The sequence below is a fragment of the Neovison vison genome, chromosome 7, assembly GCF_020171115.1.
Source record: "Neovison vison isolate M4711 chromosome 7, ASM_NN_V1, whole genome shotgun sequence".
Classification (NCBI taxonomy): domain Eukaryota; kingdom Metazoa; phylum Chordata; class Mammalia; order Carnivora; family Mustelidae; genus Neogale; species Neogale vison.
This window is the reverse complement of record NC_058097.1, coordinates 198,255,293-198,267,698: the sequence shown is the minus strand read 5'-3', so window position 1 is coordinate 198,267,698 and position 12,406 is coordinate 198,255,293. Positions and strand designations below refer to the sequence as shown.

The window sequence follows — 12,406 nt, the reverse complement described above, 5'->3', positions numbered from 1 at the left end:
TCACCAGAGTCCAAAAACCTGGGCGTCCTGGCTTCTCTGTCAGACAGAAATCAGCTCTCCCAGGGCCCCCCACCCCCTTGAAGAGGAAGGTCAGTGGCTTCCATCCAAAAGCTTTATTGAGTCTGTGTGCAAGGAGCAGTCTCCGGTCATTCCCGCGTCTCCTTCCCCACACCCTGGGCGCCTTCTGTTCCCCGGGTGGCTCTTAGCCACAGGGGCTAGGGCCTGGACACCTAGTTTTCTCGCCAATCCCCCTCCACCCCGATCCAGCTCTGTGACTATCATTCGCCCCTCCTCTAATCCCAGGAACCCCACCACCACCATCCTGTGGAGGCTTGGTAAGGAGTTGTGAGGTTTTCAGTCCTGTCCGTCCCTCCCCATCCCCCCTCCCAGTCTCCACCCCAAGCTTCAGGCCACTAGGCCTCAGGGAGACCCTCCTCAGGGGGTGCCTCTTCTGGTGGGGCCTCCTCAGGTGCGGGCCTGTGAGCCACCTCTCCCTGTCGCCACGCCGTTTTCAGCATGTCCTTCAGCCCGCTGGGGAAGAGATAGCCCTGGGTGTCTCCCTCCGCGTCAATGACTCCTTCAAGCCCCTCCAGGGCCGTCTGCAGGTACCGCAGGCCCAGGAGCACCAGGATCTGTGGGGAAGGCAAGGGGAGAGCGGTTAGTGTGGGTCAAGTGCTCCTGGGGCCAGGCCTGGAGGCAGCGAGGGTTCCCCCGAGGAGGGGAGCCCTTGGACACTTGGCTGACTCACCTGCAGCAGGAAGGTGACAGCCAGCCCGCCGCCCAGCACGCTCGCCAAGTCCTGCAGGTGCCCCAGCAGTACCCCGTGGCATCCTTGGGCCCAGAGGTTTAGGTTGGGCTGACGGGGATCAAAGAGAGGGTGGGCGTGGGGCTCTGAGAGCCGGCTTTGCAGGCAAGGTCTGGGCGAGTGGGGGTTGCAGCAGGAGAAAGGGACACCGTCGATCAGATACAGGCCTTCCACGTTGCTCTGGATCCGGCTGCAAGGGGAGGGGCAGGGGTGTTAGGATGGCTGGAAATAGAGGCCAGGGGGAGAAACTGCAGGGCACAGGAGCTGAGAAGGGAAACAACACGAGAGACCTGCTCTGACTGGTTTACCACAGCATGCAGTGTGAGGCATGCACAATTCATTTATCTTTACAGTAAGTCTGTAAGGTGGGTCCTATGATCTCCATACTACAGAGGAGGAAACGGGCCCAGAGCAGTTTGGTAATGTGCCCTGGGTCACACACCTAATAAATGGCAGATCTGTAACCAATTCTCTCAATCACTACGCTCTATTTATTGCCTGTGGGGAGAGGTGGGTTTTAAGGGCAGAGGAGGCAAAGGAGGGGAAGGAGGCTAGGAGGAGGGACGGGGGAGGGGGGAACCAAACACTCACTCCACCACCTCCTGGTCATTGGGATCCAAGTAACGGCTGCTGACCCACTGGATGCCAAACCAGTCCTTGTACCCGTGGCGCCCGCAGCAGTGGTGCCTCAGCTGAAGTTCATCCAACAGCCGTTTGGCATGACAGTGTCCGGGCACCTCTGTGTCTTTGTAGTGAGCCAAGGCAGTCCCCAGGCCATCCTCCAGCCCGGCATCCAGACTCCCAGGTAAAGCCAGGGCCAGTCCCAGGGCTAGGATCAGAAGACCCCCCCCGCCGGCAGTGCCAAGCACCAGCAGGGGGCCCAGAACCTTTCGCCAGGGAGGGTACTGAGACGCGTCCAGGCTGGCCCTGCTGGCTCCCGCACCCACCAGTCCTGTGCCCAGAGCCCCCAAACCGGCAGCCAGGGCCACCTGGGGCAGGGCAGCAAAGGGGCAGGAGGGAGCCAAGAAAGTGCGGAGGAGCCACAGCTGGGCCAGGAGGTGCCCGCTATATAGGAGGGCGAGGCCACCGGCCAGCGCCAGCAGCCAGGAAAGGAGCCAGAGCCCCTGTGCCAGACGGATGCGGGGCTGGAGGGGCAGCACCAGGGGCAACACCGGCGCCATCTCCCATCTCTGCCCAAGGGAAAGCAGAGCGGTCGGGGACGAGGGTTGGCAGGGACAGGATGCTGAGTCAGCCTAGCCCGGCTTGAGCTGGGCTAATGCCACCCTGACCCCAATACCCTGGGAATCCGCCCACCCCCCAGCCTTAATAACCCGCTGCCCCCGCTCCTGCCAGTCCCAATTCGAGATGCCTTGGCCTAGCCCCTTAGGGAAAGCCCCGCCCCCGGGCTAAGGGCCCAGTTCGTGACCCCGCCCCTGCCCCTCGCGGAAGTGGGGAGGGGCGGGTCGGCTCTGCCCCTATGGGCTAGGGGCTGGGGCGCGGAGACCAGGACCCCAGGGAGTACGGGGGCGGGGATCCGGGAAGGGCCTGGAGGGCGGAGACCCGGAGGGGGCCCGGGGGTCAGCGAGTTGGCCCTGCCCGGGTCCCGAGCGGCGAGGCCCGGACAGGGAGGGGTTACCAGGCGGCCCGGCCTCCCCCCCTCCACCTCGTCCCGCCCCCCCCTTCCGCGCTTCCTGGCGGCTCCGCGTCCGGCGCCTGTTTGTGCCGCGGCGCTGGGGCCCGGGACGGCCCCGCCACCCCACCCCCGGGAGCCGAGAGCGGCCCCGGGAGAGTCCGAGGCCCCGGCGGGCCCCGGAGCCTGCTGCCCCCGCGCCACAGCGCCCCCTCCAGGCCCTTTCCCCTCGCCCGACAGCGCCCCCGGGGGGTGGCACGGCACCCGCGCGCGCGCGCGCCCCGGGGTGCTTCCCCTTCCCCTCTCCCTGGCCATGGCCCCGGCGGCTTAGAAGCCTCCTCCGCCGCCGCCGCTCGGAGCAAGCCGGGGGCCGGATGGACGGGGCCGGGGGGCCCGGTGAGTACGGGGCGGGGCGGGCGGCGTGCCCCTTCCCGGGGCGCCGGCCGGTCGGCCGCTGCCAGAGCCCCACGGCTGTCTGGTGGCGTCCCCGCGTGCTTCTCGGCCTCAGGGGCTCTGAGCATCCTCCACTGGTCCTCAGGTCGCTCTCCCTAGTTATTTGGATCTCCTGCTGTCATTTCCAACTTCTTCAACGCCATCCACTCCCCGTGTTACTCTGGGCCCCTGGGTGTTTCTCTGTCCCCTGCGTTATTCTGGGCCTCTTCTCCTGGCTTTGTGGGTCGTTTTACTTCTGACCCGTTACCCTGGGACCTTCTCTAGGACTCCGTCTCCGCTGATACCCTCTCCGGTCATTCTCGATCTCTTCTCCTGGTCGTCTGAGCCCTCAGATGACTGTACTCTCGTGTCTCCCTCTCCTTTCGCGCCCCCTCCTCAGTTTCTCTCTCTTCCCTGGAGACTGGCGCTGGGGTGGCCTGTCATCCTTCACCCGCGCTGCGCCTCACTCTGTGGTTCCCACGTTCCTGGGCAGTACTCCATATTTCCCCCCTGGTACTCCACGGTACTCCCTGTCTTTGCGGAGGCTGAGACAGCAGCAGGAAGGGAGCGCTGCCAGACTCCTCGCCCGCCCTGGCCAGAAGGAGGCCCTTGATCCTCTACCACCCGTCTCCTCCCCTCTGGGCCACCCTCCAAGCCTGGGGCTGCTTGAAGGGGGTAGTCCTATTGGACAAATGCAAAGTTGGGGGTAGACAGAATCCCCTCAACCCTTTCTCCCCATGGTGGGTACATTCTGAGTGCCTCTTGCCCTTTTCCCAGGTGAGGGCCCTGCTCAGGAGGCCCTGCAGTCCTTGAGCCATCGGCTTCAGGTGCAGGAGAAGGAGATGGAGCTGGTTAAGGCAGCCCTGGCCGAGGCTCTCCGCCTGCTGCGGCTGCACGCGCCCCCCAACCCCCTGCAGGACCCTGGCACGCCCGCTCCAATCCGAGACAGGTATGCCTGTTGTCACACACCCTCTTCCTCCCAGGGATCTCTAGGGGCATCAGGTTGATTCACTGTCTCCCCAGCAGCCCTGCAGTGCCCCCAGGACTGCCCCCCACGTGCGGCCCCTCCTTGGTGAGCCGGGGTACCCAGACCGAGACCGAGGTGGAGACGGAGCCATCCCCGGGCCCCCCTAGCCTGAGCAATGGGCCCCCAGCCCCCCAGGGGGGCAGTGAAGAGCCTGGTGGGACCCAGTCTGAAGGAGGGGGCAGCAGCAGCAGTGGCGCTGGTTCCCCCGGCCCCCCGGGGATCCTCAGGCTTGTGCAGTCCCCGCAGCGTGCTGACACGTAAGTGTCCTGCGGCAGAGGCCGGGAGGGCTGGGAGGACTGGGGGGCACGAGCAGAGGGAATGATCCTGACCTGCTCACTATGCTCCTACCAGGCCACGGAGAAATTCTTCCTCCTCCTCATCCCCCTCAGAGCGGCCTCGGCAGAAACTCTCCCGGAAGGCAGCTTCCTCAGCTAACCTTTTGCTGCGGTCAGGGAGCACGGAGAGGTGGGCCAGCCTGCCCCGCCCCCCGCCCCTCTCTACCCCACCCCACCCCAGGCTCAGGCTCTTGATTTTCCACATCCCTCACCTCAATTCCCTGGGTGGGGTGGGGGGACCTCATTGCCCAACAGGAAGAAAGGAACAAGTGCTCCTGGGGCACCTGCTGTGTACCTGGCCCTGTGCTAAACCCTCGACCTTCTCCACCTCATTCAGTTCCCACGACATCCTTGGGGGGTAGGTGGTCTCTTGCTGTTCATTGGCCAGGTGAGGAAGCAGGCTCAGAGAGGGTAAGTCATTTGCCTGGGGTCACACAGCTAGAGCTAGGATTCAAACCCTACTCTTCCTGACTCTGGCTCTACTGTATCACCGCAAACCTTCCAAGATTCTAAGAGGTACTGAAAGCTGTCCTGATTTTCACAGATGATTGTTTTCGGAGTTTCAGCCCTACCCCTCAGCTCCACCCCAATCTACCAGGCTTTATTTCTAACCAACTGAGCCACCCAGGCGCCCTAACAGGCTTTATTTCTAGAGAGCAAGGGGAAATCCTAGTGGCTGAGTATAATTGTCTCAGAGTACCTACAGGGCTCAGGACCTCTGAGTGTTTATTCGAGCCCTGTTCTTGGTCTCCTTTATTCTCTAAAGAAATATTACTGCTTTATAATCTAGTGAGAACTGTTTGGGGAATTCACCTGTTACTTTCCTCTGGTGAGGGAAGGACTTTCTAGCTCATATCCCAGACCCTGAAAGGCAGGGCTGGTGTACATTTCTGGATTCACTTTGGTCCCATTTTACAGATGGAGAAATGAAAAGGTCAACCAGAAGCCTGGTGGTCTAGAGGAGAGGGCCCCCCTTGCCATGCCGCACTGTCTCTCACAAATAGGGCTTTGTGCCATGTGCTCTGCCCCTTTAGCCTAAATCCTCTCATCTCTTATGTAGTGATGAAAGTCCCCATCTACTTGGGGCCCTGAATGCTCCGAATGCAGACTAAAGGCTGGCAGACCTTGTTGGGTATCTAGAGGAACCTCCTTTCTTGTGTCCTGCCCTTTCCCACTTAGGTCTTGGGACCTGACCCCATCCCTCTGCTTTTCTCTCTTCCCAACAGCCGTGGGGGGAAAGACCCCCTCTCCAGCCCTGGGGGTCCTGGGTCTCGGAGGAGCAACTATAATTTGGGTATGTACAGAGGAGTCTGGAAGAGCTGGGATGACAGATTTGGGGTTTGGGCTACAGCCCCGGGAGCTATTGTGGGGGACCTGTGAGGTGTGGTGGGTAGAGTTTTCTTGAAAGGGAGGCTGCAGGGTGGTGGTTGACACCCCCCTTCTCTCTGTAGAAGGCATCTCAGTGAAAATGTTCCTTCGCGGCCGCCCCATTACCATGTACATCCCGTCTGGCATCCGCAGCCTTGAGGAGCTGCCCAGCGGCCCACCCCCGGAGACCCTCAGCCTTGACTGGGTGTATCCTGCCCCCTCCAGTCCCACGGGAGCCACCTTTCCCATCTTGGGGACCCCCCAGCTTCTCGATGGTTTCCCCCTGGGTCCATGGGATCAGGAAGCCCTCTGACTCCTCCCCTACCATCCTTTGCTGATGGTGCTGCCAGCCAGAAGCTCTTTTGTTGCCCCCTCTCTACCTCATTCTGCCCTTGGTCTGACCCTTTCCTTGACTGTGATCCCCACTCCAGTTATGGGTACAGGGGTCGTGACTCCCGCTCTAATCTGTTTGTGCTGCGCTCTGGGGAGGTGGTCTACTTTATTGCCTGTGTGGTGGTGCTGTACCGGCCCGAGGGAGGCCCAGGGGGCCCTGGAGGTGGCGGCCAGAGACATTACCGGGGCCACACGGACTGCGTTCGATGGTGAGGGGCCCAGGGCCTGGGAGTGGGCAGCTCTAGGCGTGGGGACGGTGGCCTTGGCAGGAACAGGGTCTGGGTGGGTGTGGAGGAGCAGGAGGGCTCTCCAAGCACGGAGGACGTGTCCTGGGGGGTCTTGAGAGACCGACCCCCTTCCCTAGAGCGTCTCCTCCCCCACTTAGTCTGGCCGTCCACCCGGATGGTGTCCGTGTAGCTTCAGGACAGACAGCTGGAGTGGATAAAGATGGCAAGGTAAGGCCAAAGTCCAACACCAGGCAGACGGGATGAAATTCCAGCCTGGCTTTCCTTCGAGTCCCTGACCCCTTTCTGACGCCCCCAGCCCCTGCAGCCGGTGGTTCACGTCTGGGACTCAGAGACCCTGCTGAAGCTGCAGGAGATTGGACTGGGGGCCTTCGAGCGGGGCGTGGGAGCCTTGGCTTTCTCAGTGGCGGTGAGCCGGCCCCAAAGCCTCTAGATCCCCGGCTTCCTTGCCCAGGCACCTCCTTGAACTTCACCAGTGACGCCTCCAAAGTTCTGGCCTTCTTGAACCCCACCCCCAACCCCAAGCCGATTTTCCTGAGAAAGGGACAGGTGTCCATTCCTCCTGCCTGTTCCAGCCGTGATGGCAGCCCTTGTCTAATGACTGGGAGCCCACACCCCTCTAGGCCTCACTCGGCCTCACCGATGTGTCCCCCATTCTCAGGATCAGGGTGCTTTTCTTTGTGTCGTGGATGATTCCAATGAACACATGCTGTCAGTGTGGGACTGCAGCCGAGGCACGAAGCTGGCTGAGATTAAGGTGAGGAGGGAGTCCAGGTGGCCTGGCATGGCCGTGAGGTTAGGGAGCTAAGAGCAGCAGAGTACAGAGCGAACTCCAGACTTCCCTGTACCTTGATGTCATTTCTGGCTGGGTCACCCGGAGTGAAGCCTCTTAGCCTCTCCGAGGCTGTGAAAGGGAACTACGGAAGTTTCTGGTCTCCGGAGAGATCCATTGTGTGTCAGACATTAGGGTGATCCCGGCATCGTGAGTGACTGGGGGGGGGGCGCTCTTAGGGGACCAGGGCCTGGGTCCGGAAGGAAGGCTTGTCTTGGGGTTTTGGAGCTTCCGCAGACCAGCTGTCAGGATGCAAACTGAAAAGTGGAGTAAAGTGAGGGTGCTCAGGGCTTGGGACGGCTGAATCTGGTGTCTTCCCTTCAGAGTACCAATGACTCGGTTTTGGCCGTTGGCTTCAGCCCTCGTGACAGCAGTTGCATTGTCACCAGCGGGAAATCCCACGTCCACTTCTGGAACTGGAGTGGCGGAGCAGGGGTTCCTGGGAACGGGACCCTCACCCGGAAACAGGGTGTCTTTGGGGTGAGGCGTGGATGGGTGCAGGGTGGTGCGGGAGGACAGAATGGAGGTGGAGGTATTGGGCTGAGTACTGTAGACCCTGATCCCCCCAAATGGCAATGGTCCATGACTTCCGGTCTCCACCCTTCCCTCTGACCCCTGCTCTCTGCTCGCCTCTCCCCCAGAAATACAAGAAACCCAAGTTTATCCCCTGCTTTGTGTTCCTCCCGGATGGAGACATTCTCACTGGGGATTCAGAGGGGAACATTCTCACCTGGGGGAGGAGCCTCTCAGATTCAAGAACCCCAGGCAGGGGTGGGGCCAAAGGTATGCGGTTGAGGGTGGTGGCTTCTGGGGAGTCTAGTACCCCAGAGGGTCTGTGGGAACAGAGAAGAGGATGTTCTTTTTTTTTTTTTTTTTTTACCATGAGAGTTGATGGTTGTCTGTGGGCCCCAAGGGGCCCTCTAGGAGGGCCATCTAGCTGGGTAAGGACTCCGTGGCAGAGGGGCAGGGCTGGGGCTTTGGGAATCTGCTAGATTCTGGGTTCACATTCCAGTTTTGCCTCTGGTTGTTTGGCCTTTAGGAAGTTACCTCACATCTTTGGGCCTCAGTTGTCCAGTTTGTAAACTGGGGAAAATAGTAGCCAAGGATCAGAGACTGTGTTCAGCCGGTACTCAACAGCTGGGAGTTATTATTATTACTCTGTTTGGGACAGCCAGGGCTGCTGTCCAGTGGCCCACTTCCTGGCACCCCGATGCCAAGATGTTTTTGCCAACTCATGTTTTTGCCCACAGAGACCTACGGGATTGTGGCCCAGGCCCACGCTCACGAAGGTTCCATCTTTGCCCTGTGTCTCCGGCGGGACGGGACTGTGCTGAGTGGTGGCGGACGGGACCGCCGTCTGGTCCAGTGGGGGCCGGGATTGGTGGCCCTCCAGGAGGCGGAGGTGAGGGCTAGGCTGGTGTCAGGGAAGGGAGGAGGAAGAGGAATGGCCAGGGGGTCCCTGACTTTTGCCGCCATCCCGCAGATTCCTGAACACTTTGGGGCTGTGCGGGCCATTGCGGAGGGGCTGGGCTCTGAGCTGCTGGTGGGAACCACGAAGAATGCGTTGCTGAGGGGAGATCTGGCCCAGGGCTTCTCGCCTGTAATCCAGGTTGGCCTCCCACCCCCAGGGGTCCGGGGAGGAGGTGGGAAGAGCTACCAAGGCGGGGCAGAGGTTACAGCCCATGCTGTGCTGCAGGGCCACACGGATGAGCTCTGGGGGCTCTGCACGCATCCCTTCCAGAACCGCTTCCTCACCTGTGGCCACGACCGGCAGCTCTGCCTGTGGGATGGGGAGGGCCATGCACTGGCCTGGAGCATTGACCTCAAGGTAGAGCCCTGTGTCCCTGGCTCCCCAGTGCCACGCCCACCATGGCTTCTGTGGCCACCACTCCTTCCCTAACATCCTCTTCCCTTCTCCCCGGAGGCAGCCAGTTTGTACCGGTATGGCCAAATGGGCTACTAAAATCTCCGTTCTGCTGTGCAGATGCCTCCAGTGCCCCCTGAACACTGCCGCCTTGCCCCTGAGCCCCCCGACCTCCCCCTCGATCCAGCAACAAATGGTTAATTCTCCAGCACAGCTTCCCAGCTCAATTCTGGTTGTTAAATATTTTGAGTATCCCCTCATTTGGGCTCCAGGGACACCCTGCCTCCACCCCAGGTCTACTGTCCCTCTCCTCCCCGTCTCATGCTTGGGAGGAGAAGGCTTTGGTGTTACCAACATGACAAGGTGTCCGTCCGGGAACCTTCACTAGAAAGGCATCTTCTTAAATTCACCTTCTCCCCCCTCCCAGGAGACTGGTCTCTGTGCTGACTTCCACCCCAGTGGGGCAGTTGTGGCTGTAGGACTGAACACAGGGAGGTGAGAGGAGCCAGGATTCCTGGGAGGGGAAAGCAGGAGGTATGGGAAGGCTTCCCCGGTAATGGGGTGTGTGCGGGGTGGGGTGGCCGGGTCGGGGGGAGGAGTGTGGCTGCTTCCTGCTCAGGGGCCCCAACTGCACCTCTCCCTGCTCAGTGCTTTTCTCTGCAGCCCGGGCCTCCCCTGCTCTCCTGTGGCAACTGTCATCACACTCAGCCACTCTCCCCTCCAAACCCGGGAGTGGAGGAGGTGGAGGCTTAGGATAGAGAAGCAGTGGGGGTGGGAAGGGTTTGGGAGAGACTAACAAGGAAGTGCCAGGCTTGCGACTCCATTAGGTCCTCCTTTCTTAGAGGCATCAGAAGCTCCTCAGCCTTTCTCTCGCCTTGGCCCCTTCCCGTTTCCTAGCATACGAATAGTGTTGGGGGTGCCTGAGGGGTTCCGTTGTTAAGCATCCAACTCTTTGATTTCGGCTCAGGTCATGATCTCATCAGGGCCGTGAGATCGAGAGCCCTGTGTGGGCTCTGTGCTACGCATGGAGCCTGCTTAAGGTTCCCTTTCTGCCTCTCCCTCTGCCCCTCTCCCCACTCTCCCTCTCTTAAAAAAACAAAACAAAAAAACCGGTGGTGACTTGTCCACATCACAGCCTTTCTGTCGGTGTCTCTGAGACTCTCCAACTTGCCAACCCCCACCTTGACCAGGACAGGTAACCTCACACGGGCTTTCCACCCCGTCCCTTCCAGGTGGCTGGTTTTGGACACAGAGACCCGAGAGATTGTGTCGGACATCACTGACGGCAATGAGCAGCTCTCAGTGGTCCGGTATAGCCCAGGTGGGAGCCACCCCCTACCCCAGACCTAGACCCATCCCTGGCCCTTCCCTCTCTGAGTGAGTGTCTTTGTAGATGGGTTGTACCTGGCCATCGGTTCCCATGACAACATGATCTACATCTATAGCGTTTCCAGTGATGGGGCCAAGTCCAGCCGCTTTGGCCGCTGTGTGGTGAGGAGGCTGGGCTGGAGGGTGGGGGGGCATTGCCATAGCAGGTAAACTCCCTGAAGGGGGTCTCGTGCACTAAGGGGGATGTGAGGAGGGGAAACAGTATCTACATTTTTAGTCTCTTGACCCTTTCTCCTAGGGTCACTCCAGCTTCATCACTCACCTTGACTGGTCCAAGGATGGGAGTTTCATCATGTCCAATTCTGGGGACTATGAGATCCTTTACTGTGAGTGGAAGGAAGGGAGAGCATGGGGAATGGGTAACCTGGTGGGTTTCATTTGTTTGGCAGGGGGGGCTCCTGGTTGGGAGTGGTTGAAGGAGAGTAGGTAGAGGGGCTGTGACTTAGAGAGGGGGAGATGGGTTGGAATTGTACAGAGGAGAAACACTATGATTTGGGATTCCTCCCTCCCCCAGTTTTACACGTCTTTCCGCATGAGGACTTGAAAAATGTACTAGGAAGAGGTTGTTTTGGACAAGTTTGTCAGGGCAGGTGTGGAGGGATTGACTTATCTAGGGAGGAGGAACTGATGAGAAGCTGTCGGGAGAACTTGAGCAAGGATTTAGGAAGCACATGGGGCTAGGTTTTGTCCTGGGCTGAGGGCTGCTACCACGGTGACCAGATCACACGCAGGTCTTTCCAGCCTGCGTGTCTCCGTGTCTTCCCCACCGAGGGCTGGGTTAGAGCTGAGCTGGGTGGGCTGCCTCTGTCCAGGGGATGTGGTTGGAGGCTGCAAGCTGCTGAGGAATCGCTACGACAGCCGAGACCGGGAGTGGGCCACTTACACCTGCGTGCTGGGCTTCCACGTCTATGGTGAGCAGGGCCTTGGAACCTTGAGGGAGGGGTGGGGGGGTCGGGGCCAAGGTGGAGCCCGCCCTGGGCTCGGAATGCGGGGCATGTGTCGAGGGGTGGGCGTCCAGAAACCGGCAGATCTAGCCGGGGAGGCCCCTCAGGCCCTGGGCTGTCGGGACTGGGAAGGATTGCCTGGAACGCGGCCAGTGGGTGGCCGCGGCTGCCTGAGCGCCGGGAACGGTGCGGCACTGGGCCGTGGGTGGCCAAGGGGAGAGGCCTCACTGAGGCGGGCCGCCGTCCTAGGCGTGTGGCCAGACGGCTCGGATGGCACCGACATCAACTCCCTGTGCCGCTCCCACAACGAGCGCGTGGTGGCCGTGGCCGACGACTTCTGCAAAGTGCACCTGTTCCAGTACCCGTGCGCGCGCGCCAAGGTGAGGCCTCCTGGGGCCTCTGGGGCCGGGCGGGCCGGATAGGCCCGGGGCTCCGGGGCCACCGCAACTCGGTCTTCCCTCTCGCCCAGGCGCCAAGCCTCGTGTACGGCGGCCACGGCAGCCACGTGACCAGCGTCCGGTTCACGCACGACGACTCGCACCTCATCTCGCTGGGGGGCAAGGACGCCAGCATCTTCCAATGGCGAGTGCTGGGCGCTGGGGGCGCGGGGCCGGCGCCCGCCACGCCCTCTCGAACGCCCTCCCTGTCCCCCGCCTCCTCTCTCGACGTCTGACCGCTGCGGGAGGGGACCCACCGGCCCTGCGGCGCGGCTCCGCCCCACCCGAAACCCCTAGGACCAGGGGCCGACCTTTCCTGGACTTCGAGACATTCCCGATTGCGCGTTTCCCTGGAGGGGGCGAATGGCACCCCCGCACACACTGTAGAGACCCGCTGGCTGAGCCGGGCAGCCCCAGCCTGGGCCCTGACTCCCGCCGCCTGCTGAGGGGCAATAAACCAAAAGCAAAGTCGCCTCCCAGTCCTTTTGTGGGGCTCGGCTGGGTGCCTCCGGGGCTCTGTGGGGGTGGCGATGAAGAAAAAGAGGAGTTTGGAAAGGGTAGGGGAGCGTAGGCCACTCATGCAAATAACAGGCAAAGCCGCTTGCAAATAACCCGGCGGAGCGCGAAGGCGCGCGAGTCCTTCGGGGCCGCAGGCGGAGCTGCGGGGCTCGGGCAAGGAGAGAGTTAAGCCCAACTCTTCTCCCG

At 61.2% G+C, this 12,406-nt stretch overlaps 2 protein-coding genes across 3 annotated transcripts; one reads left to right on the top strand and one right to left on the bottom strand.

Annotated features, from left to right (window-relative positions):
- Nucleotides 1-98: 98 nt before the first annotated feature.
- Nucleotides 99-2,400, bottom strand: ROM1 (retinal outer segment membrane protein 1). Its single transcript, XM_044259460.1, has 3 exons — nucleotides 1,397-2,400; nucleotides 749-995; nucleotides 99-632 (listed from the first exon to the last, which is right to left on the bottom strand). Exons 1-3 carry the CDS (start codon nucleotides 1,984-1,986, stop codon nucleotides 414-416), a joined length of 1,056 nt encoding a protein of 351 aa, XP_044115395.1. The 5' UTR covers nucleotides 1,987-2,400; the 3' UTR covers nucleotides 99-413.
- Nucleotides 2,401-2,559: 159 nt separating this feature from the next.
- Nucleotides 2,560-12,174, top strand: EML3 (EMAP like 3). 2 transcript variants are annotated; one of them, XM_044259459.1, is made up of 22 exons: nucleotides 2,560-2,831; nucleotides 3,645-3,816; nucleotides 3,894-4,151; nucleotides 4,246-4,359; nucleotides 5,456-5,523; nucleotides 5,681-5,804; nucleotides 6,029-6,199; nucleotides 6,376-6,445; nucleotides 6,534-6,644; nucleotides 6,897-6,992; nucleotides 7,392-7,547; nucleotides 7,709-7,850; nucleotides 8,318-8,469; nucleotides 8,551-8,676; nucleotides 8,764-8,895; nucleotides 9,359-9,426; nucleotides 10,164-10,252; nucleotides 10,325-10,422; nucleotides 10,559-10,646; nucleotides 11,133-11,231; nucleotides 11,514-11,644; nucleotides 11,734-12,174. In XM_044259459.1, exons 1-22 carry the CDS (start codon nucleotides 2,810-2,812, stop codon nucleotides 11,935-11,937), a joined length of 2,691 nt encoding a protein of 896 aa, XP_044115394.1. In that variant the 5' UTR covers nucleotides 2,560-2,809; the 3' UTR covers nucleotides 11,938-12,174. The 2 variants fall into 2 exon arrangements, with proteins under 2 accessions (XP_044115394.1, XP_044115393.1); XM_044259458.1 differs by having other exon boundaries at nucleotides 3,891-4,151.
- Nucleotides 12,175-12,406: the final 232 nt, after the last annotated feature.

Bases quoted from the DNA above. Each gene is read 5' to 3' on its own strand.
- EML3 (XM_044259458.1), top strand. From the start codon at position 2,810: ATGGACGGGGCCGGGGGGCCCG. The intron at 5,805-6,028 runs GTATCCTGCCCC...TCCCCACTCCAG, and splicing joins ACCCTCAGCCTTGACTGGGT to TTATGGGTACAGGGGTCGTG. The intron at 7,548-7,708 runs GTGAGGCGTGGA...CCTCTCCCCCAG, and splicing joins GGAAACAGGGTGTCTTTGGG to AAATACAAGAAACCCAAGTT.
- ROM1 (XM_044259460.1), bottom strand. From the start codon at position 1,986: ATGGCGCCGGTGTTGCCCCTGGTGCTGCCCCTCCAGCCCCGCATCCGT. The intron at 996-1,396 runs GTGAGTGTTTGG...CTCCCCTTGCAG, and splicing joins AATGACCAGGAGGTGGTGGA to CCGGATCCAGAGCAACGTGG. The intron at 633-748 runs GTGAGTCAGCCA...CCTTCCCCACAG, and splicing joins CTGTCACCTTCCTGCTGCAG to ATCCTGGTGCTCCTGGGCCT.